Source organism: Phalacrocorax carbo, chromosome 3, assembly GCF_963921805.1.
Source record: "Phalacrocorax carbo chromosome 3, bPhaCar2.1, whole genome shotgun sequence".
NCBI classification, from domain to species: domain Eukaryota; kingdom Metazoa; phylum Chordata; class Aves; order Suliformes; family Phalacrocoracidae; genus Phalacrocorax; species Phalacrocorax carbo.
In genome coordinates, this window is record NC_087515.1 from 45,996,738 (window position 1) to 46,024,287 (window position 27,550).

The window sequence follows — 27,550 nt, forward strand, 5'->3', positions numbered from 1 at the left end:
CACCTCAGGAAGAAAGGGACAGTGATGCAGTGACAGTTCCCAGCCACACTTGCCCAACTTCAGGATCAGCAGCTCAGGGACTTCCCAAACCAGAGACAAAGTTATGGGTATTTCTGTTTTGTTTTGCTCAATGCCCTTTGATGTGTGGCTCTTCCTCTGGGGGTTAGTCTGAACACTTTCTGCCGCTGTGCAAACTGTTGGGCTTCTCAGTGTCCTGTGGCAAGAAGTCCCACAGGTAAACCACCTGGTTACGTGCCACAGGCCCCTGCTCCTGAAGGGATGTGGCTGACAAACCCCAGCACTCACTTGGAAGCTGGGCAGCCTCCAGCAAGCCTGACAGAGCCTCAGCACTCAGCGCTGTTTTCCCCAGACTAGCCAGCCTGGAGCTGTAACTGAGGGATGCGCCCCGCTTCCAGCTCTTTCCCTCCTGTGCCGTGGGAGATCCTTGGCTCGTGTTAAAGAGGGGACAACGAGTCCCACGGGGGCGACTACTACCTCCGCTTCCCTCAGGAGAGCCGCTGGCCGTCTCTCCTTTCATCCGTCTCTCCTTTCCCCTCGGGGAACCGCAAACCCGCTCCCAAGCCTCGCCGTCACCTCAGCGGCCCCGCAGCCCCCGTCAATCGTCCCTCAACGGCCCCGCCGCGAGCTCGCGCGCGCCCCCCGCCCCGTAACGGCCGCGCTGCCTCAGGTAAGGCGGGGCGGGAAGGCGGGCGGCTGTCGCCGGCCCAAGGCGGGGGCGGGGGAAGCGTTCGCTGTAAAAGCGACCCCGAAAGCTTCAGGGTTTTCTTCCTTCAACCCAACCCCGAGGAGGTGCGGGGGAAAGGGCTACAGCCGCCGCGCCGCTCCCCTCCCCTCCCGGGCGGCGAGGACCCGCACATCCCCTCAGCGAGCGGTAAAAGCCCTCTCCTCCGCGCGGCGCCACCTCAGCCGCAGGCGCCTCAGCGAGGCTACGGCAGGCGGCGGCTACTCCTGCGGCTGCTCCAGGTAGCCCAGCGGGCACCTGCAGAGCGGTGCTTCCCGAGGGAGGCGGGGCGCCGCAGCGGGCTGCGACCCTGGGGCCGGGGCCTACCACTTCCCTCAAGAGGGGCAGCCGCCGCCTGCGGCCGGCTAGCCCCCCTCTCCGCGCCCTCTCTCCTCCGCCCCCCCTTCTTTCTTCCTTCTTCTTCTCCTCTCTTGCCGGTACCTGCCTTCCCCTGCTCCTGCCATTTCCCTCCTTCTCCTCCTCCTCCTCCTTCCCCCCTCATGCATATGGATGGCCGCATGCGCAGGCGGGTGGCTTCCCCGCCTGCCGCCGTGGGCTAGATGAAGCCGAGCGGTGGCGGGGCTGCCAGACGGGTGGTCGACTCCTTGGCAGTGTGTGGGTGTGTGTATGCCTGCCTGCGTGCGTGCGTGCGTGTGTGTGTGTGTGTGTACGCGTGTGCGTGCGTGCGCGCGCGTCTCGGGGGGGCGGGGGGCTCGCCGCGCCTCCACCGCACGGTCGCCGGCGACCTGAAAGAAATAAAAGGATTGGGATAATAATCGCAATAATAATAATAGAAAAAGGAGGGAGAGAGGAAAGAAAAGGGGAAAAAAGAGGGAGGCGAGAGAATAAGGAGAATAAAAGGAGGCAGGGCTGCTTTGCATTGAAGACCGGGGCGCTATTGAAAGCGCTTGAAAAGCGGCGTTGTTCGGCGCGGTATATTAGAGCGGGGCGGCGGCGGCCAGCAGCGGCGGCGCCTCCTCCTCCTCGCCCTCTCCTCCTCCTCCTCTCCTCCTGGCCCTCCCCGTCCCGTCCCGACCCGTGCCGGAGCGAGCGGCGGCGGCGGCGGCCTGCAGGCGGGCAGGCAGCGCGGCGGCGGCATGCGTGCGCCCCGGTGGGCAGCCGCGGCGGCGTGCTCCCTCGTTCTCCTGGCCCTGCTGGGGCTGCGGGCAAAGGTAGGTACCTGGGCACCTCGCGTCCTCCGGGGCGGCAGCCCCTCGCAGGGACAGAGGGGAAACTTCAGCTGGGCTCCGGAGCCCGCCGCGCCGGGCGGGTTGCAGGGATTTTGCCGCTTTTCTGTGAAACGCGGCTCCCACAAGGATTGCGGGTAGATGGTTTTCAAAAAGCCCACGCCTTCAGTGCAGTGGTGCACAAGGAGTTTTTGCGAAGCTCCTCCAGCGAGAGCGGAGCTACTGCTGTTAACTTTTCTGCGGAAATGGCAAACGCAGAAGTCCGGCTTGCAACAAGACTTAGTTCCCTGGGAATAAAAATGTAGTTACTGCAAACCGCTTTTTTTCGAAATTTCATTTTTCCTTTTTTTTTTTTTTAAAGCCAGGGCTACTTGCAGTACTTTTGAGGTGACTAATGAGCAAGGGCTCAATCTCAGCTGGGCAGCCTTGATCGGAGAGGCTATTTTCCCCATCTCAGCTGCACCTCGGAGAAGGCAGAGGGGGTTGCGTTTGTTTCCAGGGTGCTTTAGTTGCATTGTTTTGTTGGGTTTGCACTCTTGGTTTGGTTTAGTTTTATCTCTTAACGATTTAGAAACCTTCACACAGTGTTATTTGGAGTTGACACTTAAGGTTCTTTTTTGGCACTAATGGCATTATTTGGTTGGGATGATTTATGAGCCTTTCTCATGGATGTCTGATAGTGAAAAGCTTGTAATGGTTGCTTTTTTAAAAAAGAAAATATTATGTATGTGCATCTTGAAAGCACACTTAAGATTACTTTCTCCTGTTGTTGTAGATTGCATTTGGGGGAAAAAAAAGTGAGGTAACTGTTTCTTCTTTTGTTTTGGTTTTTTTTGTTTGTTTGTTTGTTTTTCTCCTCTTGGGATTAACAGGTGACTTTAGCGTCAGGACAGTTCGAGTTGGAGATCTTATCCATGCAAAACGTGAATGGTGAACTGCAAAATGGGAACTGCTGTGATGGCACCCGAAACCCAGGAGATAGAAAATGCACCAGGGACGAGTGTGATACCTATTTTAAAGTTTGCCTGAAGGAGTATCAATCACGGGTCACTGCTGGTGGTCCTTGCAGCTTTGGATCCAAATCCACTCCAATCATTGGAGGAAATACCTTCAATTTAAAGTACAACCGGAATAATGAAAAAAACCGGATTGTTATCCCTTTCAGCTTCGCCTGGCCGGTGAGTGCATGGCCTGCTTTGGCTCTGCCTGTGTTGGACAGTCCTGTTTGAGATGGCCATAGCAAGCCGAGCTTTAATGTCTTTGCAGGGGGAGAAGGACCAGGATTGGGGAGGGAGCAGGCATCTTGGCAAGAGCGTCGGGAATCTGCAGCACAGAAATCAGTAAAATGTGGTGGTGTTTTTGTTTTTGTTCCCTGGGACTCACAATACACAGCCTGTTAAATTTGAAAGTCAGATGTGCAGTGAGGGGGATCTAAATGGGTCAGGGAAGCAAACCCAGTATCTCTGCACTTTACAGCATGAATAAGTCTCTTGAGACTTAGAAGGTCAGAAGTTCATTTTTCTTCTTTTTTCGGTTTTGGTTTTTCCCCCCCCTTCCCCCCCCAACCAGTGAAGCCTTGGGCTTAAGCCAAAAGAGCAGTGGGTTAGGGGCTGTAGAGGGATCCTGTGTGAAAAATGTGTGTCATAGCTGGCATCCTTCCCTGGAGCGTGTTTGGGAAGGCTTCCTGCTTCTCCCAAGGGGAAATCTCACCGCACTGCTTGGTGTTGATGGGAGCTGCGGTTGCTGCTCTTGGTGAACTAGTTGCCAGCTTCCCTGGGAAGCTTGCTATGTCTTGAGGTACTTGCAGACTCTAGAATCTAAAAACTGAGAAAAGCCTGGCCTTAGCTTTTGGTCCATTTCACCTGCTCTTCCCCATAGCACACCTTTTCCTCGCTACTTGCCTGTGCAGTCTATAGATTCTGGCTTCCCTCTAGCTGTGTGCAGAACTCCATGGCTCAGGGAGGTGGGGCTGTGAGCCAGGCACTTTACCAGCGTTGTCCACTCTAGCAATACTGGTCAGCCTTGTAGAGTGGTGAGATGGAGGATGGGTGACTCCTTCATTACCTGAACCCTACTTTGTTCTTGGTCATGTAAAGAAAACTCACTTAGGCTTCAGTGCTGCTTGTTTCTTCTGAGGTGCTCAAGAGGTTTGAAGCTTTGATATGGTCAGCTGTGCAGAGCAGTCCTCTACTCAGTAGACAGAAGCTGAGGACTGTCCTTCCTAAACAGCCGTCACCCAGGAACAGACCCACAGATGCAGGCTCCAGGGCGATAGGGTTTCTGGACGTGGAAGACTGCTTGGGTGGCAGGAGGTGTGTTTTGTGCCCAGCAGTGCTGCGTGCAGGCAGGCAAAAATGGAGGGTGACTGGTCTGGGGGTCTCTTACATGCCCATAACAGTCCGGTTTTTTTGAGGTGGCTCCCTGGGATGCTGTGGTATGAAAGGTAAAAATGTCAAATTTATGCTTCTAAAACTTAGATTTAGAGATTGTCTAGGGAGCAAAACTGTTTTCCCCCCTCCCCTTCTCCAAAGGTGCTGAGCAGACAATTTCCCACCGACTGCCTTGGGGTATGTTGATGCTCAACAGTTTTGAAAATCCAGTCATCCTAACTAACCTAGATGCCTCGGGTCATTTTTGTGAGGAGAGGAGGGCTTTTAGTGCACACAGGGGAGGGGTGAATCTTGTTTCCTATTCACTGTCACTATTGCTGCTGGCGAGGTGGAAGCATCCACAGACTTTCTTCTTCCAAAGCTTGGCCCTTCCTAGTCAGATAAGGACTGGTTTCTAGGAGGGCCTGGACTTTTGGGAGAGAAAGCCTTCCCCAAAAGTGTTCCTTCTCCAGTTGTAGTGTAGACACCCACTTTGTAGTCCTACGGCCAAGTGCTGCAGGCAGCCATGTGTTCTTGAAATGTCCTGTGCTGCCTCCTACCTGCCTCCTCTGTCAGTTGTGACTTCTGGAGTATTGAGGGCTGGAGAGGCACAAGGGTGAAATCAAGGCTGGGTTTTTAAGGAGATAGTCTTACAAAGTACAATAGCAGAGTTAACGAAAGTGTATTTTTTGTTGGAAGTACAAGTCCTTCCTTTCTTTCTCTTTCTTTCTAACATGGAGTGAGATAAAACTGTTATCAAATATGCCATCAAAGGGATAAAGGGCTTTGTAAAAATCTGAGGTATTTGAAGCTCTGCCAATGGCTGCAGTGCTTGTGCTGCAGGTTTTGACTTTTTTTCAGACAAGTCAGATTCATCGATGATTGGGTTTTTCAAATTTTTTTATCTAGCCCCCTACTCTGCTCCCAGCAATGCAAGTGTCTTGAATCTGAAGATAAGTGTATGTATATAAAAACCATGTGAGAACAGAGCATGTTCCTTCTAACAGCCCCTCCCTTCAATCTGTGTGTAGAGTGGGGTTTGGGGGAGTGGGGACCCTGGGAGAAGTTTCTTAAGCTTGCCTGCATCTTAGTAAAAGAAATGCTTCTATTGTCCTGCTGAATCTAATTGAGCACTGGAATCTTAGAACAGCGTAGTCTTTGAAATGTGTAAAACTTGTCAACTTCAGATACTCTGGTTCCCAAGACTGGAATTTTTGGAATAAACTCTTGCCTATTCCCATGAAGAAATGCACTCCTTGAGATTGCGATGGTAGTCTGTTTGCAATTATCAAGCCTGCCTCACAGCTTTAACTTCCATAGGATACAGCTTTTATGATAGATATTCTTTTGTTCAAATGCTGTTTGAAAGTGACAATGGCTAACATGGCAAAGCTCTCATTTGTACTAAAATTGTGTATGCAAATCACCTTAGGCGTTTTGAAAGCTCTACAGATCAGGTAGTAAACTTCATTAGTCAACTCAACTCTGATGCTAAAATTTCAGAAATTAAAAAAGTTTCTTTAGATGGGTGAATACTGTTGACTTTAATAAAAGCTTGAGACTAGCATTGCATTTACTGACATGGCTAATCACCAGAGCTGTCTTTGAATACATCCAAGTGACAGTTACAGTAAAGGTAATAGGAGCTAGACTGAAATGTTAATCATATTGTGCTTGAAAATTCATGTTCACCTATGTGTTGTTTGTGTTCTGTCTGAGGGAGGCTTTTCTTGGATGTTCCAGCTTGAGTCAGTAACATTAAGAAGTCTTGGTGCCTTGATTACTTTAAAAAAAAAAAAATTCTTCCCATGTCAAGCTGCCACCTTATTCCATTTGTTAAAAATAGTTATACTGCATAATTAATTCATCATGCAGAATAAGAAGAAAAGAGAAGGGTGTGCTTTAAATCTATTGTTAGATTTGGCTTGTAGTTGTAATGTAGATTTGAAGTGTCAGGGTCTTTTATTAATAAAACTTACATGGTTTGCTCTTGTCAGTTTTGATATGTACCCCTGTGAGTAATGGGTGTGGAGATGGTGGGCCATAAATTAAGTGATGGGAGGTTTGAGTAAGTTGCTAGGAAACAGGGTAGCAGACCAGCATAAAGGAACCAGAGCACATCAGAAATCTGCCCCTGCAGTAGCCAGCAGGCTACTTCAGTAAATTGGAACAATAATAATAATGATGATGATTAAAAAAAAACTATGCGTAGCCTTGCTTCTTGCATTCATTTTGAGACTAGTGACTTTCTTGACAGGCAAACTTGGCTTATGAAGGCATATAGAAAAGTATGGAACAAAAGAATTTCCATGTTCCACTTGTCAAAGTCTGTCTCAACAAGTTTTGCTTCATGGTAGGCATATGCTCTTCTCTGACATAAATCAAATCTCATGCCTTTCTTAAAGAATCCAAAGTGTGATGCATGCTATACCTTAAGGGAGCTGTGCATGAATTAACTAAGCAAAGCTTAGCACTAAACTTTGCTTTTATGTAAAGAAAGATCTTTTGGGGGTTTGGCAAGACTGAGCAAGAAGGAGGTCAAACTTGGCAATTCCTTTGTTATTCATAGCTCCAAATTCAAATGGCTTGTTTATCCTGAAATTATGATCCTTGTAATTATTTAATATTGGGGCCAATTGTACCAACACACCAGGAAACTACTGAGGTGGAAAAAAACCCTCCAGCACTTAAATGAGTTCAGCATAAAATACGATTAAAAAGAGTTTTGAACATCTTATTTTATCCTTACTCTAAAAATTAAAATAGTTGTCCTTTCCCCTTTTTAATGACAAATCTTAGTGCTACTGGTTCCTGAAGATGTCAAATATGTTGTCTGGGTTTTTTTTGCTAGAAAGAGGTACTGAAAGAGCTTTAGTGTTTTTTAAGTTTTGTGAACTTTTCCCCCTGTCTTGACACAAGAGGCTTCCAAAGTACTAATCTGCAGCTGGTACTAAAGTAATAGTCTTTTGAATCTGAGAGAAAAATATCACTTCATTTCTTTTTTCTGTTGTTGTTGTTGTTTAAAAAATAAAAAAAGCAGTAGGTCACAGTCATTAAAGCTTTGTTTTTAATTTTGTTTTTCCCTCCTTCCAGTTAACCTTTTGAACACTTGTAGAAGCAAATGCTAGATATTGGTCAAGCTTTTCTTGAAGAATGCCTGATAAGTCATCTTGGAGTATGGGCAGATCAGAAGAATATCTTGTAATAACAAAATGCGTATTAATCAAATCTGCACTGTGTCATTTGTTGTTAACTAATAATTTAAGAATAAATCTTCAGGGCTCAAAGTGCAATGTTTTGACTAGGATTACTATCCAAAATGGAGCTGAGAATATTAAGTGACATCCGAAGCATAATGAGCATCCACAGGGCTGGTTTTTTTCCCAGGACTGTAGAGAAGTGATACATCCGTTCAGAGGTTTTAGACTTCTTATGTTCTTGAGAGTTTTTTATGTTCCAGTCAGTTCAGAACTTCATCTTCCTGGTAAATCCATTTGACTCTATTACCATAATATGTCTAAAAATAAATCCTCATGCTGCCTGCTCCCAGAATTTTTGTTCTTGTTGTAATAAAGGCCTGCTCCAGTTTAACTTCAGTGACAGCTGGATTGGACCTGGTGTTGAAGCTTATTCTTAAACTTTCTCAGACTACATACATCTAGCACTGTCAGCTTGTTTATGCAGCTGGAAGTCTGCATGTCTGATAATGAATTGCATAAAATTGATGCTTTATGCCTAAAATTCTAGTTAACTCAGGGAAACTTACTGCTTCATTGCGGATTGAGGGCCAGAATAGAAATAAACTAGTTCTGAAGCTGGTACAATTGGGCCTGAGCTAATTAAGTGAGATGATATGCCATACAAGAGGCTTGCGCTCTCATATGTGGCACTTATTCCAACTTCAGTTCTTAAGTTCTTCAGGTCTTAAGTTTGCAGGGCATGCAAAAACCTTAAGCTACAGTTCTTAAAAGATAATACTAATGACAGGATTGCTTTTGAAAATTCAAACTAAACTTGACTTTGCATTTCTGCTGATAAAGTTTTATATGTCAACTGACACAGTTCTAATAATTTCAGCTGGTAACCTGTATGCCTTAACGTGGGCAAAGATGTCAAAACAAGAAGCCATTGTGTTCATTTCTTGTTATTCTGTGGAGCTCATGGTTCTGTGGTCACTCTTCTGCAGCATAAATTGCACTCATTATTCTTGTAGTATTCAGAAGAAACTGTAAAATGTGGATAGAAGTGGTTAAAGTGGTTTGTAAATAGTCAAACATCCAGAGTCCTTTACCAGCTCAACCCAGTTCTTATGCACTTAAGTAAATAAGTAGAAAGGCTTCTTGTTCAGGCTTGCTCTGTGTGAACCTGATTGTTTTGCTTGGCTGGCTACTAGGTATTCTCTCTATTAACCTTGCCACCCTTTTGTAACTGGTGCATTTAATTATCAGTGGGATGCTTTAAACAGGTAGGGAGACTGATAAGAGCAGGTAATCTGCTTGTTGGGGAAGGTTGAAAGCAACCATTGACATATTGGCCTACCTGCTAGTCTTTGACAAGCGGGGCTCTATGAGAAAATAACTCCATAATGAGACAAGGTGCTGATTAAAATGCTGTTGTCATACAATGCACCCTGGAAGCTGAAATCATTTATAATCATTGGCTCAAAAAGAAAGAAGAAAGATGCTATACTTTTGCTTTTTTTAAAGGAAGGGAGGAGGGAGGACCCCAAGTCTCCCCACTCTATCCCAGTGCGTTGTTTGGTTAATGCATGCAAGTTTTATGATTGGAATACATTGAGTCCGGCCACCCAGACAGAGGCATTGACTGCAAATATTAGCTAGGAACAATAGTGTGGCCATACTGACTGCAGTGAGGATTACAGAACATAATGGTGCCTATCCAAAAATAATGCTAATACAGGACAAGCAACAGGAAGCAGCAGTAGACTCAGCATTGCTCAGCTCCCAGACAAACCATGGACTTACTTCACACAATGGCAACTTCAGCACATTATGTATTCACAGGATACTCATTATTCAAGCAGGCTTGCCAGATCAGAGATCAGCCTGGTTTACTGGATGCTTAAGCGTATGCATAGTTTAGATAGCGGTACTTTTGTGTCCTTCATAATTTGTCAGGAGGGTGGCAGGTGCATCGCAGAGAAGGTCTTGACTTCAGTTATTGGCTCGGCTTCTGCCAAGGCAGAACTGGGGGTGGAGGGGGGAAGTATCTCCTGGAAGCTGCTAATACAGTTAAATTTGTTTTCATGTCTTTGCCTTTACGTGGAAGTGAAGTGTTTACCAGCACTAACAGCAATGAAGAAACTACTCAAAATGAAGACTGAAAGAACAGTGTCCTCAGTTTTTATGTGGGTATATTCTGATGAGGCTCTTGGCTGGGCTGCCTGTTTGAGGTTCAGCCAAGCTCTTGGCCATGGACTCTGAGGTGCAAGATCATTAAAGCTTAGACTTTGTTTATATACGCAGGGTCGAGAGAGTAACAGCTTTGTAGGGAGGTGCCTTATCCTTATGTAGGCTGGCCCAAAGAAGAGCTTCCTGATGATGTTGCATTCAACAAAGGGTTAAGAGGGTTAGGTTGTTTCCCTCCTGTTCCCAAATAGGTCCACATCTCTTTTGGGTGAGGAACCAATTGTCTTCAACTCCTTTGAAGGGATATTCTGTTGTCAAAGTTGACTGGCTGACCATGGCATGACATTGTGGTGCATCTGTATAGCATCATCATGTCTTGTCATGTGGTAACAGGGGTACCCAAGTCAGAGTCCTGCTGATGTTTAGAGGAAGTAGTTTTCTGACTAGCCTTAACTCTGAGCAGAGATGCCCTCCTTCCTAGCCCTTGGGCACTTTGAAATGCATCTCAGTTTCCCTCTTCCCTATCTCACCCCCTTCTAGCTGAAGGGAGGAGGTGGAGCTGGAGCTCTTGGTAATTTGCTGTGGCCTCCTGTGACAGCGTGCCAGTCTCCTCGCCTTCTTCCCTAGGATGTAGGCAGGGTGCAAGCACCCTTCTCAAACTGGTCTTCACAGCTGTGCATGGCTGGCAGAGCATGAGGACAACATTGCTGGGGCTAACCTGCTCTCCTTGTTTGGCAGAGGAGGAGCAGGCGCATCATTCAGAATACAAACTTCCCACTGCATTTGTCTAGTCATGGTTTCACAGGCTCAGCAAAGCTCTTGCATGGTTTAACCACAAGGATAGGAGGGAAAGAAGTTTGACTAGTTGCAACCTCTTTCAAAAAGGAGGCAGTCCTCTCACTAATGAGCCTATGTTTTAATCTTGCTCTGTCCCACTGACTTGCAGAATGCCTTTAGAAGCCAAAGTATGAAAACACCTCTTTTGGGTGGATGGCTGGATGAAGAGAGGGAAGAAGGTAATGAAGCAGAGAGCTTTAAACACCTTTTGCTTACCTGGAGCTGCTAGTGTCTAATTTAAGTAACCAGAAAAGAGCTTGCATTGCCCTTTCAGACCCTTAAAAGGGACAGTTTCTGATGGAGTTCAGGGTCTTCGCAGTCTTGAGTTGTGTATTATCAATGGATCAAGACTAAATCATGGTGTCCTTTCATTGAGGAAAATAGCCCTTGTACATTGGTGCTTTCTTTGGTTTTTGGAGTGTGGATGTAACCATTTCCATCCTCTCATAGCTTAACTCATAGGGGTTTTGCTTAAACTTGACCATGCTGCCTTTCAGTCCTCTGGGCTGATCAGACTCTGGATGTTCTGCAAAGCGTGCTGGCTTGCTGTTCTTTTCAAGCTGCTTTTCCTCTCCAACCAGAATCTCTGCCTTCTGGTCAAGCTCAGGTTTACAGTGGCTAATTGGGTGTGACTCTGGAAAGTTCACTGCTGCCTTGTTGCCTAGGATGTTGCTTTGATGGAATAAGGTGCATGACATGGAATTCTTGTGTCTGGATATATGTATACATTTATTCAAAGATGGGCAGAGGTCATCTATGAGCGTGGGAAAACTTAAACCTTCATGCTGTAAGTAGTTATTCCTGAGATCTGAATTGTTGATCTATAGAGTGGGGATGATATGCACTTTTTAAAAATTCTCAACAGTGAAGTCTTTGCACAGAACTGCTTTTTTTGAGGGCAGGGGGAATTGGTTAGAGGTATGCGGTAGTTGGATTTTTGAGGGGGGCTGGCTACTGTTGTTGTGGGGCTGTGGGTGTCTGTGTGTCTTTTGCTGGAAGTGTCCCATCTTGTCCTTTCTTTGCCCCATGCTGAGAGGGGCAGAGCCAAGAGATTAAACTGCCAGTCTTTGTATCATCCCTTTTCAGGACAGAGATTCTTCATTTAAAATATTCAGATGACGTGAGAGGGGGGCACATAGAAACAAGGGAATTGCTAGGATAAGTCTATTCACCCTGCATTTTTTTCCATCCAGTAAAGCAGAAGCATCTCCTCTCTTTAAATGAACTCCAGTGTGATGTTGGAAAGTGGTCACACAAGTATCTAGCAACAGTAGCACTTAAAGCTAGGATTCAGCCTTTCCTTTCCTTAAGGGCTAGGTGTGTTGGTAAACAGTCCTGAGAACCAACTGGGAACTGTTGCTATGAGTTTAGACAAAATATCTTCCAAAACAATTATGCAAGGCCAAAAGGAAAACATCCTTAACTTCATTGGAAGTAGCGCTAGTTGCCATAATTCATTCTCTATATCATAATATTTTTTTCAAGCCTGCAGTAACATGTTGTGCTTGTGCTTCTCTATGTTGGTAATTAAACCAGTGAGGAAGCACCCAAGATAGCCCTGTTAGAGGTATAGATTGCACTCAGGAGTTTTATTCTGGTTTTGTTTGGGGTTGGCTTTTTTGGTTTTTTTGGGGTGTTTTTGGTTTTTGGTTTTTTTTGTTTTTTTTTTAATCTCTGACTTGTGTAAGGACCTCTTAAATCTGCTTTAAACAGTGTTAAGTGATCATGTTGTGTTTTGTTTTATTTTCAGAGTTTCTCTCAAGGTGACAGACTTGGTCTGAAAGAGTAACAGATAACATGTAACTTTCATGAACTATTAACCAAGAACAGTTTGGCCCAATGGAACCTCTGCATAGAAGTTTGGGCACATGTTTCGGCTTGCCCAGCTTTGCTTACTTTTTGAAGTATTTTCCCACAGTTATCAGTGAACAGAATGGAATCCTAGTCTGCTTTGAATATGAAACATATTTAGGCTATATTCCAAGCTGGTGTCCATCACAAACTAGGTTTTCATTCAGAGGCTGCATGCTGTGTCCAGTCGTGAGAAAGCAGTCTGCTTCAACCCTGGTTTTCTTTTTTTATCCCCTCTCTTTTTTTTTTTTTTTCCCTCTCCTCTTAAGGAATTTGAGGTCTGCCTTATGCTTGCACCTTGTAGCAACTTATTCTCAGAACTGTATTTTGGTTTCTGTTATAGAAAAGGTGTTAAGCGCTGCAGACCACAAATGAGCTGAGTGTGACTGAGCACAGATAGGATTAAGAAGAAATAAACCTTACGATACACAGCTGCTACAGCAAAGCATCAAAACCCTTCATGGGGAGTTTTTATCTTTTCAATTATTGTTCTGCTCTCAGAAAGATGTTACATTTATTACTTCATTTATATTCATTATTATACTTTTTACCTTTTTTTTTAGAGGGGGGTTGTGTTTTGGTTTGGTTTTGAATGATGCTGTAAGTTTGGATATGTCTGACTAAATGGCAATTTTGAAAGATACAGCCTGGATAATAATATCTCAGAGTAGAGCTGGGGGAGGAGAAGATGTTTTAATGGCTTTTGTTCTGAAGTTAGGATTGAAGGTAAAGGTGGCTTAGATGTAATAGCTGGCATCTTTCCAACCCATGGAGTCACTTCAGTTAGTTTTTGCTTATGATTATTATTACCGGAGTGCTAGTGAGCTCATTGGCAGACTAGTCTGTCTGTAAAAGTGACACGGGGTGGATAGTGTGGCTTCTCTTTCCCTGTTCTTCCAAACAGTCTGATTTTAGCCTTTGTTTTACAATGCTTCTCCCTCACCCCACCCCCTTCCCATAGCCTCAGTTACCTGATACTTGTGGGAGCTGTGATGGCCCTAGTGCAGACAAAGCTTTCAAAGGGGGTGCTGAAAAGCAAAGCCCCTAGAGATTGTGCTGTCAGGCAGAGCACAGTAATCTTAGCAACACTTCTTGCTTTCAGGATGGTTGGGGGAAGGGATATCAAGACTACTTTTCTGCAACTAAAATTCTTTTGAAGCAGTTGAGGGTTTGGGTTTGGTTTGGCTGGTTTTTTCACACTGCTATGCTAGCCCTGTTTTTTTCTGTCTTCCATGTGCGATTCTTCCATGCATGCTTTATTGTGGGTACAGCATGGTGTCAAAGACTGTACTTCCTGGTTAAGTACATAAGATGCATTAATGATGACAAAGATGACCTATCCAAGGTGAAAGGTCATCTAAGTCAGACTGGATAAGGTAGCTTATGGGGTGCAAGAAGATCACGTTTGTCTCAAGTATAATCTATTACCTATTTATGTTTTCAAGTATTTTAGGGCAGAGACCAGGATTTTTCTTTTTAATTAGAATTATTGGTTGGTTGGTTGGTTTGTTTGTTTGTTTGTTTTCTTACAGTCATGTGTGGCTTTGAAACTAACTCTTATTTCTCTTTTGCAGAGATCCTATACATTGCTTGTTGAGGCATGGGATTACAATGATAACTCTACCAGTAAGTATTCATTCTGCTGGTGTACTTAGTTTGGACACCTTGATTTCCTGTCCATTGAAAGGCCTTTGGTAGTCTAACCAGCTCACTGTGAAGTAGAGCATGAGGAGAGGGAAAAGCTCTACCCCAGACAACTCAGGGCAACTACCCTAGGCTCTGCAGCAGCCTATCTCCCTTGCATTGCCTGTAGAGGGCGAGTAGCTGGGCACCAATGGTCTGTTGCCTGAAAATAGATTCTGTAATTTCCCCTTTCGCCTTAGGGAGAATAAAAGCCAAGGGGGTTCTTCAGGGTTGTTGTTTGTATTTTTGTTTTGGTTTGGTTGTTTTAAGATCTGGAGTGATATTCAGAAGCCTAAGTCTTATTTACTTGGGACCTTTCTATAAACTATGTACTTCTCAAAACTGAATGTGCTGCCTTCAAAAAACCCAACCAACCAAACCCAAAGCAAAAAAACAACCCCCCAAACAAACAAACAAAAATCCCCTAAAATCCCTTAACTTAAGACTTGATATAGATATCCATCTAATGACTGTAGATGAGAAACAGGAGTGACTACCAGCTCCTTCTTGGGAATTGGATGTCAATGGATTCATATTCAGGGGCTAAAAAATATTTACCAGATACCACCTGGTAGAGCTGGCTGGAAATCAAGGGTGAGGGTCTTTCACCTGGAATGTCTTGGGTTGGTTCAGAAACTTTCTGCTAAGCTTTTCCTGTTGGCTAGAGGAGGCTGTATAGTCTTGGCATATGAGCTGTTCTGCTTATTGCGTACTGTTACTGAAGCAGGTGAGCAAAATTAGCTCCATTTTCTATCTAAGGCTTTAATAGTGTGTGGGAAAAGCCACATGAGAAAGTAGGAATCTGAACTCAGACTTTTTGTTGACAAAACAAGCCTTTTCCTTCAGCAAGGAAGCAGCTGCGCTGTGGCCCATCTTATACAAATCTTATAACAGCTTTTTGTAGTCTGCTTTGGAATGCCAGGTGACAGCCGCGCAGTAATGAAATGGGCTTCATGCTTCATGGAAGAAAGGCCTTGTAGAAACATGCACAGTGCTGTGGCTTTATGTTTCAGCTAGTGAAGAATACACTGCTTGGGAATGGCCTTTGAGTCTGGGAACCGTTCTGCACAGATCTGCTCTTTAATTATTGTTATTTTAAACATACATGGAATGTCCTGTTAGTTCTTAGTTCCAGAAAAGAAGTTGTCTGTTGCAGATGATTCCTATGACCTGATGGTGATAGCTGTGGTTGGCTTTACAACTGGCCACATTCAACACTGTTGCAGTACGTGTGATTTCAGGCCGTACGCCAGCACAGTTAGAGTGGTGGCTGGGAACTTCTTGGCTTTTGATTATGGAGTATTTTATAGAGGAGCAGAAAATAGATTGCTGCAGCAACAGAGCTGTATTAAAAATGGAAGATGCCTGCATTAAAAATGAAGGTCTTGTTTACAGTAGAATCTGAGAGTTTTTTCAGACTCTGTCTCTGCTGCTTTTGGAGTTCATCTTTTTTCATGAAACAACTGCATTTCCAAACCTACACAATGAACCCTTTCTTCGCTTTCATGTTCTGGAAGTACAACTGTCTTCAGACAAAATTGCCTCATTTCTCAGCAGTGCATTTGACCAAGCGCAGACATGTTCTTACATATGTTCCTGATTTGCATTCCTGCTCTAGCTTTGCTGTCACATATCCATCTGTAGGTCATTTCAGTCACTGTGCTGCACAAAGCTTTTCCTTTGTACTGCATCGCTTAACTGGCAGTCAGCTTTCCCACAGCTGAAGAAGTCATCTTGAAGAACTAGTTAAGGAAATCATTAGAACTAAACAATTGGCATCATATGAAGTGATGAGTTGTTTTTTTTGATGTCCAGAACTTTCTTTTACCCTAATTACGACTGAATTGTAAAGACTCTCTGAGAGCTCTCAAACAAAAAAAGTGGATTTAGTAGGCTTTGTGCAACGTTTCAATAGCTCCAGCATCCTGTGATCAATGCAGTCCTTAGGAGATCCTAGAGTGGATGCTTCCTTCCCCCCTCTACATTCCACTCCTCCTACGTTCCCTTTACCACATACTCTCTCTTGTCTCACTTCCAAGAGTGGCTTGCAGTTAAATTCTGGCCCTGTTGAAGTTGATGAGAATCGTGCTTTGTTGGAGCCAAGATTCAGCTTAAATGGTTTTCTTACTCTGGTTCTTGTCTAGATGCCATCTTGCTACTGTTGCTTCATACATAAAGCTAATGGGGCTGACATGGCATCTCAAACTATGTCAAAGAGCTATTTTAAATTACTGGTATCAGTTGCATGTGAATTCCAGTCAGGCATAAAAGACTTCAGCACAATGTAAACCAAGCCATAGCTGGAAGTTGTCTGAAACAAAGACTTTCAAAAACAACTGTGGTGTACTTGGCCACCCAAACTGCTTAGAGGAGCCTGGGCTTTTTTTGTTGTTGTTTGCTTCCTGATGCTGCATAGTTATAATTTCCAGCAACGGGAACACTGAAAAGCAAAGGTGGGCAATTGAAATAGTTAATTTCCCTGTGGCTAAAACCTTTGATATGGTTGCCCACTGAATAAAAAGACAGATTAATAGCTTTGAAGTGTAGCCACAAAAAGTGAATGAAACCAACAACCTCTCTGACAGTGAAGTGTAGAGTGGATGCTAAAGATGTACAGAAGGCCTCTCTTCCACTTCATCAATTTCTAATTGGTTAATGTTTCCTCTAACCTTTCTATCAAAGCATGGGATTCTGAGTCAGATGATGTCAGGGGAGTTAGGAAGATCACTTTCTCTCAAGCCTGGCTGACTGCTACTTTTTATTTACTTAACTAGTATGCTGCTGTGGGATTGCTTCCTATAAAACTTAAAATGTTGTTGTTGGTGCGGGCTAAGAATGGAAGAGTTGTTGCAATGCCCTCCCTGAAGTCTGGGTCAGCATGCTTGTGTAAGTGCATACTGACAGGTGGGAATAGGGAGGGGTGGAGAAATCTTTGTACAAGAAGGAACATGCCAATACTTAATTGTGAAAACTGTGGGTGAGGGCTAATGGAAAGGGCTCTTAAGTCTGAGAGACCTTACTTGAATTTAAATGTATGGTGGTAGCTCTATAACATGCATCGAATGAAAGGCCTTTTAGCCACGATCCAAAGTTAAATTGCAGCTGGTTTTCATCTGGGCCCTTAAAAAAAAGTCCAGTGAACTCAAATGTTTCCATTTGAGTTCAGCCTGTGGTTAAGGGCTCAAAAGAGCTGGTGGCTGGAGCAAGATGTCATAGATGTCCAGCAAGGACATGCTTCCTAATGAGCTGGCAGATAGGGGAAGAATGATAGAGCAGAGGCAAGGGGAAAGATCTCTTTTCCAAAGCGATTGTTTTTCTGGTGCCAAGGACTGAAATAGCTGTCAGTGGTATGTTCCCAATGGAGAACAGGAAAAGACTGGAAAAGCAAGAGCGTGCGCGTGTGTGTGTTTGGGGGGGGGGAGTGGTTTGCAAAACTAAATTGTCATTCCCCTTTTCTTCTGCCACTTACTGAAGAAAAGATAGTTTTACTCACGAGAAACAGGATGTCTTTATGCACAGTCTTGGTATTTGGGGAAATGCGTTTGCTTTCCAACTGTGCTATAGATCGGGGTGTAATCTTGGCAAGTGCAGCAAAGCCATCTCCAGCATGCATGAGTGGAACTATAATCGCTTGACTAGTCCCATTCAAGGCAAAAAGATATGCATCTGCTAAGTACCTCTTAGAATTAATCAGTAATCTTGTTGATGAGATCTAAGAGCCTTACACCTGCATGGAACAGGACATGATATTGCTCTGGATATACCAGTATGGAAAAGTCCTTAGGCATCTACGTTACTGGTGAACTGGGTTTAAATTAATAAAGGCCTGCATGCATTTCAGTCTTACGCATAGATGTGGGGTTGGGGGCTTAGTGCCAATGAATAATAAAACCTGATTTAAATTGAAAATATTATAGAACCAGAAATACCAGAAGGTGAATAACAAGCTGTTGCCCTTAATTTCACACTGTAAATGCTTAATGAATGCTGTTGTCTCAAGCCAAGAATACCCCCAAAAATAGGTAAATGCTTACAATGTCTGTGTATTGACACTCTTCTGTGGTTGTGCAGCAAGTACTTTGACTTAACTTCAGTCAAAACTGCAGACAAGCAGGCAGGATCTAGTGGTGAATTGATAATGGGTATCTGAGGCTTGAGAAGTCTGTTTGGAAGTTCCTTTTGAAAGCTACAAATTGAAGGTCCTCAGCAATATGTTTAAAAGTATTTGAGATGAAAAACTGCCCATGAGTTGTCTTAAGCTTTATGTAGCAACTTCATTAGTCTTCAACTCTGCCTTATGGAAATTCCCCAAGTTATTTTTTTTATTTTTGGATGAACATGCTGAACATAAGTACATTTTAATTCTTAATGCTCGAATGTGCCAGTACTTCACATGCTGCTTTCTAACACATCATTGGCAAATTGCCCTTCTACCTAAAATTCTTCTGTTCTGGATTGTGCTCCCATATACAGAGCAGTGTAGCCTGGTACTTATTTTTGGTTTTGTACTATGTCTGCAAGGATATTTTGGCTGTTTTATGATAAACTTTCACTCGGCAGTCAAGTGCTTGCTAGCAGCAGGTCATAAGGCAGTGTCAGATCATTTAAGTCACAAGACCTGGACTACAAAGTGAAATACCACAGACATATACAATTTTCCAAGCTAATGTGAAATACTATTATTTCGAGCCATAATTTAGACAGTTGTAGGGCTCTAAAAGCCAGAAGACTTTTGCTGGAACTAAATGTTAAGTACACAATCTAAACTTTGAAATGCCCTAGAGAGAGAATGAGGATCTAGAGCGCACATGCAGTAATTTGAGTTATCTGCTTCGAGCTCTGGTAGTCGTGAATTTTTAGTGTCAGCTAACATATGAAGAGAGAACTTCCATGGTATTTCTCCGCCAAAACCTGATGAGATCACTGATGTCATCTGAATGCCAGAGTTGCTAGTTTTCAATTTAGTGTTTACATCAGAGCCCCACACGGCTGCAAACCTTTTGTGGTGCTTATGCTGAGTTTGTAGACATTGGTTAATTCGGCTATTGTAGTATGATGTTTTCATAAATATTCCAGTGAAAAACAAAACTAGTACCACCAACGGAGAAGCCTGGAAAACCCCATTACGTACCAGTCTATTGGATCTAGAAGTGAAAGAAGCTGAATTCTTTTTAACCACAAACTGTATGATTCTTATTGAATGTCCCTACAGTGCAAAAGAGAGAAGTTACTGCCAATCACTTAACAGTCCCTTTGATTTCAAGCTTTGTTCAGTTTGATAATGCTGCATGTGTGTTTCAGTTAATGGTTTGTAGCTCCAGGGCAGCCTTATCTTACTCTCTAAAACAGAAAAATCAATAAAAACAACTGGCTGCCTCAGAGTTTTGCCTGTGAAACTAGAGAGCTGTGATGTGTGAGGTAATGATACTTTAAACTTAGTTTTAACTCTGACATCTCTTCTGAATCCTAGACCCTGATCGTATTATTGAGAAGGCATCCCACTCTGGCATGATCAATCCAAGCCGTCAGTGGCAGACTTTGAAACATAATGCGGGAGTTGCCCACTTTGAGTATCAAATCCGTGTGACTTGTGCAGAACATTACTATGGCTTTGGCTGCAACAAGTTTTGTCGACCGAGAGATGACTTCTTCACTCACCATACCTGTGACCAGAATGGTAACAAAACCTGTTTGGAAGGCTGGATGGGACCAGAATGCAACAAAGGTTTGTGATGAATGCTCAACCCCCAAATGATCTTGGATAGGATTGACTTGGATAGGGTTTGAGTGCACTGCATCTGGGTCGCAATTCCGCAGTCTGTTTGTGCAGACAACAGGGCTAAGGACTAATGGGACAGCGACTAAGTCTTTACACAGAGAACTAGGGGACAGGAGAAGACTAGTTTCTGCCTTGTAAAATCTTGGAGAGGTCTGACAAGTACTGGGCACTTAGCAGATGTGTTCTTTCCTTGATTATCCACATCTTTGCCCTTGGGGCGAAAGCCTAGCCCATTTACTTCAGTGGGAGTTCTGCTGCTGACTTCAAAAAGGATTTCCCCTTTGGTGCTGAACTTCAAGACAAGCAGGAAGGAGAGACTTGTTTTAGAGGTGACCTGGCAAGTGTAAAGCTTTGGTGTTTGAAAAGTCCCAAGCTGTTTGTTCTACGTGAGATGATGTTTAGCATGTTTGTTGGGGAATGGCAACTTCCTAGGTAATTTCAGAAGGAGAAAGCAGGACTCTGAATAGGAACAGACTATCAGCATGTCTTGATGAGTGAGTGTACCTGCAATTTGAATAGATGTTCATCTTAATATCCTGTCTGTTCACAGGTATGGCTCAAAAGTAAATCCATAGTAGTTAGAAGTTGCTTGGAATTGGATGTAAAGCCAGGGAGAGTGGGCCAGTTCACCTGCAAAGGACAGAAAGGAAACCTATTGTCTCGAAGTGACTTGAGCTCTCTAAGGCGAGGCTTTTTCTCTTGCATACAAACAACTCTTTGAACAGCATTAGATACGACTCCTCTGCAAAGCTAGCTGATAGGAAACCTATCACTGGGAGCCACCTACCTTGGTTTTCCTTCCAGTAGAATTGATTCAAGAGACTTGTTAAAACCTTGGATTTAGTAGGGTTACAGTGCTGGTTAGATATTAAAATGTTCCCATGAATGTGAGGATGCAGGAAGCAGGCAGTGTGCTGATACTCTTCTTTTTTGTTTTAACAGCTATTTGTCGTCAGGGATGTAGCCCCAAGCATGGTTCTTGCACAATTCCAGGAGAGTGCAGGTAAACACTCCCTCTCCCTCCTTGTTTCCCCCAAACCCCTGAATAATTAAACAAGCGATGCAAAACACAATAGGATTGGGGAAGGTGGGTGGTTTTGGAGTCCTGTTTTTGACTGAGGCATGCTTATTCGGGCTGACTTGCCCAGAATAAGGGGGGAGCAGGCTTTTAATGCGCTGATAATTCTAAGAAGCTTTTGGTTTGTGAAATGGTAGAACTTGGGGGGTGTGGGGATGTGGTGTGGTGTTATGGAATAAGTCGTGTGAATGCTGCCTAATGAGCACTAATTGTTTCTGCATAAATAGTGCAAATGTTTTGTGGGTATTTTTTTTTCAACAGCCTGATTAATGGGCTTTTTCAACTACAAGCTTGAAGTACAGTGTGGCTTTTTTCCCCTCATCTCCCTTTTACTGTTTCCCCCTTCTTCCCTCCAACCCCTGGTTTCTTCCATCAGTAGGCAAAAGTCAAGCATTCTTCAGAATAGGATTAGTTAAATTTCTCAGCTCCTATACCATTGTGAGCCAGGCTCCAAGTGCTGAGAGGTTAATAGCTGGGATGAAATCTTGTCAGTAGGCTCTGATGAATGCAGAATTTCACTCCCGTTCTTTGAAGTCCATTCTGTCCTGGCAAGGAGACAATGAAAAGCAGAGTTTATCCATACCCTAACAATTACCTATTTGGAACGCCTCAAAATATACAGCATATACTTACAGCACAGGGAAGTTTTCCCCTTTACTAATAGGGGGTTAATAGATATTAGAGGTGGACTTTATCAACAAACTGGTTGTAAGTTGCTTTGTGTAACCCTGTATCATATCTGTTTACACGATAAGGAACCGAGGGCTTCTGACATTACAAAATGTTGTAACCCTGAATAGGAAGGGTTAAAAGTGAAGCCTTGGTATTCACAAATGAAACTCGGAAGCCTGAAGGAACAGAAAGTAATTTTTCTGCCTAAGGAACATCGGTGGATTCTCTATTGCTGGAAACTTTTGCCTTAAGTGGACTGCTTTTCTTGATAAGCTGTAGTTCAAACAAGAACAAAATCTGGGGTGTCTGACAGACTGTATTATATAAGAAGTCAGCCTAAATAGTGGTTCGTTCTTTCTCTCTGTCCATGTAATCTATGCTTCAAAAACAAAACAAAACAAAATCGTCAAGGAACACTGAAAGTAAGGTAGGAATTGATTTCTCATCTTTCACAAGAGACATGGCAAAGTGAAAGTCAAGCCTTGGCATGGGCTGTTGTAGGTTGTGATTTTTTTTTTTTTTTTTCCCATGTTTGGCAGCACTGATATAAACTGGTTAACCCCCAGAACACCAAATCTAAATCTTTTCTTAATTAAAAAAAGAAAAAGCCTAGCAAGTAGTGGGAAGTACACTCCTCTTGCCATCTGGCCCCCCCAGTATCAGTCAAGGCTACCAGTGATTTGTGCTTCTGTCATCAGAATAAACATGCCTTGTAGGGGTTGCTGTCTCCTAGTCAGAACAACAGGCTTTGTTTCCATATTTTTTTTTCTTTCCTTTCTCTTTCTAAGTCTCTTACCTCCCACTCACTGCCCAGACATGCACTAGTGCTCTTATTTACTTAAGGTGCAACTTTCCCACACTTGATTTGCATAGTCTTGAAACAATGCTGTCCTTCTGGTGTTTTCAGATAACTTCTGCTTGCCAAGTTAGACCAATATCTTTAAAGTGAACACAGAAACAAGATTTTATTTTCTTTTAAGTTTTGATGAGTCATATAGCCTGTATGTTACAAATGCACCAGAGTTTAAAAATAACATCCCAGGAGAAACTGCTCTGGGTTCTGGTACAATAGACAACTTGCAAACATTCTTAAAATATCATTTTTTCCTTTTGGTGCAAGTCACTTTCTTTAATGCAGGCCAGCCAACAAAACCCTATTTACTCATGAATCACTATCCAAGGAAAGTTAACTTAAGTTCTCATGAGAAACTGCAGCATACATATTATTAAACAAGAATTATTGCCATGAATCTTGTTCTGGAATTGATATCTAACTTTTTTTTTAAAATGCCCGTAGTCTTTATCCAGTTTTGTTTGTTACACTTTGAAGCTGATTTTTGAAGAAAGTCATATCTTTGACTCTAAGCTCATGTCTTTTTTTTCCTGTGTGATGGTTTTTTTGGTTTTGGTGCTGTTGTTGTTGCTTCTTTTTTTTTTTTTAATTACTTGTTTCTCTTTACACTTACTTTAACAAAAACAAAAACCACCCCTTTGATTTGGCAGAAAGGAGTAAAATTCTCGATCTGGAGACCTGTTTTTGCAGTTGAGATCCCTTAGTTTTGCTTGCGTGCAAGCTCACAGGCAAGTTTATTTGAATGCAGTACAAATTAAAAGGGTATGTTTCTAAATTTTGATCTTCGTGCATTCTTATTATATTCACTATACAGAAGGATTTTCCAACAGTTACTTGAGAGAGGTTATTTTGCCTGATCTGGTTTTCTTTCATGTTGTTTGCACACAAAGACACAAAAGTTGGATGAGTTGTGTTTTTTTACCACACAAACTAATAAGAATTCCACATTGACTTTGAATAGGCTCTTATTGAAATAGCTGTTAAAAAAGAAAAGTTAATTAGGGTGCAGTTTGTCACCTGAGATTTTTAGAAGGGAAGTCAGAGTCAGACTTACCACTAGCTGTGTGTGATTACCCATTGGCTAGATCCTTCTAGCTTTTTCCCATGAGAAGAAATTGCCACTAGAAGGATGGTGGGGGATTTATATAAATAGAAAGCTTAGCTGACTTCTGTACAGATGAGGTTTGTTTTCATAATTTAGTGACAGCTTAGTGCATAATTGCTGCTGATCAATTACTCTCAGGACCTGTTAATGAAATACAGTACCTCAACGGACCCTTGCTTTTCATTTTCAACTTGTTTTCCTTATTTCTATCTATAGATCCACTTTAATTTGAAGAATCCTTTGTCTGCCTTGCTAGTGAGAACTAAATAAAAGCCAAAATGAGCTTTCCCCTAAGGGGGCTTTACTGTATAAGAACATCTTCCTTTTAAGTACAGAATTCAGGTAGCTCATAGATAACGGCAGTAAATAATTTAAATAATTACAAATTCTTCTCCAGACATGAAATTAAAGTTTCTCAGAATTGTATATGTTTTAGTTATTCCTTGAAAAGAGGTTAGCTTAAATCAAACTGTGAAATACACTGACAACTGATCTTCTTTGAACACATGTAAAATCCTGATGTGTGCCGTTTTCTTTCATCTCTTACTGTGGCCCAGTCCATACTTGCTGTGTATGTCTTCTAGTTCAGAATTAGGTTACCTTCCGATAGAGCAGAGATCTCCTAATGCTTTGCTGCTGACTTGCCAGGGGCTGAGAGTTGGAATTTATGGTTTTGTTGGTCTTCCTGCAAACCCAGTATGGCTGAAATGCCTGGAACCTTGTATTTATAAGGATCTCTGGATAACTATTGTTTCCACTGACTTTTTCTTCCCCCCCCCCCCCCCCCCCCCCCCAATTTATAAAGCACCTTGTCAAAGTCTAGAGATTGATTTGTAGTGCACACCCACCCTCTCTGCCACACTTGTATGAGGCTCCAAAAGTGTATTATTGTGTTGAATGGCCTCATGCTGGTTTTCTCAGAACAGTTATTCTTTTGTCAGGAGACTGGCTACGGAGACCTTGGCAAAACTACTAAAATGTTTGTTTACAAGAAACCATCAAACAAACCTTGAATAGCTTCTACCCTCCCCTCGTCCTGCCCTTCTCCCCAACCTCCCTAGTCTTTTCTGCAAACTTGGGAGTTCCACACTCACACCTACGCAGAACAATTCTAACAGGTGGTTGGTTTGTTTCCCTGTTCTGATTTTTTTTTTTTCTTTTTTAAATGAAGGTGTCAGTATGGATGGCAAGGCCAGTACTGTGATAAGTGCATTCCACATCCAGGATGTGTCCATGGCACTTGCATTGAACCATGGCAATGCCTCTGTGAAACCAACTGGGGTGGTCAGCTCTGCGACAAAGGTATGCAAATTTTACAGATAGCCAAGTGTAACACTTGAATTTTAACACTGGCAAACTTAGCAAGGAGAGAGCGTGCACGAGACCGAGCGAACAAGCCTCCTGAAACATGGTGGGAGTGTTTTGTCCTTCAGCTGCTCAGCATTGTCTCCTCTGCTGTTCTGGTGGTGTTGGCATCAGTGCTTGACTTCTCCCTGGCTTGTCCGACTCTTGCATGAGGATGTACTCCATAAAGGCTCTGGAATAATGGAACAAAGCATGTGTGTGGTGATGTTTCTGTTCTTTTTCAACCATGGCTTTAATGCACCTCACCTCTTGCAGATCTGAACTACTGTGGAACCCACCCACCCTGTTTGAATGGTGGTACCTGCAGCAACACTGGCCCTGATAAATACCAATGTTCCTGCCCTGAGGGCTACTCGGGACAGAACTGTGAAATCGGTAAGTGTTCGATGCAGCTGCTGAGCTGCCACTTGGCAGTTAATTCTTGCCTTGCTTTGGATATACTTTATGGAGTTAGGGAAAAGTCAATTTCTAATATTAGTGATGATGTCAGGGCTAGCTACAAAGATCCAGACTTGCTTGTTCATGCTTCGTCATGAACAGTTGGTATCTCTGAATATCAGCCTTCTGTTCACCAGAGACATCACTCCAAGTTACCTACCTCGTCTGGCTCTGACTCAAACAGGTGCAAGTCTGGGTGTTGATGAGTTTAGCATGGAAGATGACTTCCTGCTGGCTAGGAGCTCTTTGATTCACAGCTCTCACAGGAGTGCAATACATCAAGAGTAATGATGGTGTGTCTAGAGTAGAAGCATGTTGAGGGAGCAGGGTGTGGCTTCTGGTGATACTGCTGTAGTCTACTGTGATGTACTTCTTTCCTGGTGCAGCGGAGCATGCCTGCCTCTCTGATCCTTGTCACAACGGAGGAAGCTGCTTAGAGACATCTACAGGATTTGAATGTGTGTGTGCACCTGGCTGGGCTGGACCAACTTGCACTGATAGTAAGTCCTTTCAAAAGTGAATTTAAAATGTGCTAGTTTGCTGGTTTAGATCAGTCTTTCTAATCCATGTTATACTTACAGGGCAGCCTACTTAACCTTTCCCAGTTTTAGCATTGGTTATTGGCAGCCTTTAATACCACGGTGCGCTCTCTCTTCTCCATTGCTTGTACCAAGGTGGTTGTTAAATGCCAGGGGAAAGAATGGCCGATGGCTTCTTGAAAGAAGCAGAACGCTGAATTTTTGTAGCGTTCTGGCAAGTTGTTTAAAATACTGTTTAGAGAGTCTTGCTAGATGAAAATCTGACTTCCAATTGCAAAAATGCCACAGGTGTAAACTTCCCCGGTGCTTTGAACCCTCTTTCACGCTACTATTATTTTTAAAGGAAGCTTTTGCTGAAATTGGAGTAGACCTAGAAATTCCAAGTAAAAGTCCTGCTGTCTTTCTCTACCTCAGGGCAAACCCTAGTGGCAGCACCCATTTATCAAACTTGTCAGTTACTGACATTGCCTGTTCAGTAACAGAGCTAAGCCTCTCCTGACTCTGCATTACAGATATTGATGATTGCTCTCCAAATCCCTGTGGTCAGGGAGGAACTTGCCAAGATCTAGTTGATGGATTTAAGTGTATCTGCCCACCTCAGTGGACTGGCAAGACATGCCAGCTAGGTGAGAACTGCTTTTTTCTTCATCCAGTGTCACTCTGTGGGGTGGGGAAAATAAATGCGAGAGGGATCACCATCCAGCAGGCAAGGGCAATCGTGCCCTTTGCATTAGGCACATTCATGGTTCTGAAGCCTACAGACCTATTTCGGCACCTTGAGAATATTAAGTGTCACTGTTTGCAGGACTGGTGTCTAGTCTCAGAGCAGACCATGGCTTCCCTCTGTCATTGGTTTGCTGACGCATGCCAGTAGTTGAAGGAAATAGTTAACTAACCCAAAGAGACATACTTTAAATCTTAAACGAACTGAAGTCAGGAGGGTGCATGTGTATGCCTTCCAGTCCCACCCCCACATGTATTTCTTCCTTTAGCCTGTGAGAAAGTCGCTGTATCTCTTCAGCCATGTCAACTCCTCCAGGCCGAGGAGTTCACAGCTGGGTTCCAAAATGTGGACGATCTCACGAAGAATGAGCTGTCTGCATTCCTTACACAACACACTAATCCCAATGACCACGCTGCAGCACTCCTTCAAAAGGCTCAGTTGAGATAGTGGTGGCGGGAGGGGAGTCGCTCTTAATGAGCGGCTGGGTAACTATCAAATAATTAGCGTAGCCTGTATGTTCTAATTGCAGAGAAATTGAAAGAGACTTCACAGGCAGACGTATGGTTGACTTTTGTTTGTTCAAGTCACGCTAATCCATGCTGTATGTTACAAGTTCCTCTTAGATCTGAATGTACTGCTGATTATTGCTGTGAAAACTGTCTGTGGGCTACACACACACACCCCTCCCCCCCCACACACACCCCTCCCCCCCACACACACCCCTCCCCCCCCACACCCCCCCCCACGCGCACGCGCGCACCCCCCCCACGCGCGCACGCGCGCACCCCCCCCACGCGCACACGCGCGCCCCCCTCGCACACACGCGCACACACGCGCCCCCTCGCACCCCCCGCACACGCACGCACGCGCCCCCCTCGCGCCCCCCCGCACACGCACGCACGCGCCCCTCCCGCACGCGCGCACCCCCCCACACGCGCACGCGCGCACCCCCCCACGCG

General features: G+C 43.9%; 1 protein-coding gene across 1 annotated transcript in view; it reads left to right on the top strand.

Annotated features, from left to right (window-relative positions):
• Nucleotides 1-1,337: 1,337 nt before the first annotated feature.
• JAG1 (jagged canonical Notch ligand 1) overlaps nt 1,338-27,550 on the top strand; it is a 37,680-nt gene continuing 11,467 nt past the window's right edge. The window contains exons 1-9 of the mRNA XM_064446779.1: nt 1,338-1,914; nt 2,802-3,107; nt 13,930-13,981; nt 19,509-19,763; nt 20,760-20,820; nt 24,697-24,827; nt 25,146-25,265; nt 25,715-25,828; nt 26,380-26,493. Coding sequence (XP_064302849.1) covers nt 1,840-1,914; nt 2,802-3,107; nt 13,930-13,981; nt 19,509-19,763; nt 20,760-20,820; nt 24,697-24,827; nt 25,146-25,265; nt 25,715-25,828; nt 26,380-26,493 — 1,228 coding nt within the window. The 5' untranslated portion in view covers nt 1,338-1,839. The remainder of the gene's footprint in view (nt 1,915-2,801; nt 3,108-13,929; nt 13,982-19,508; nt 19,764-20,759; nt 20,821-24,696; nt 24,828-25,145; nt 25,266-25,714; nt 25,829-26,379; nt 26,494-27,550) is intronic.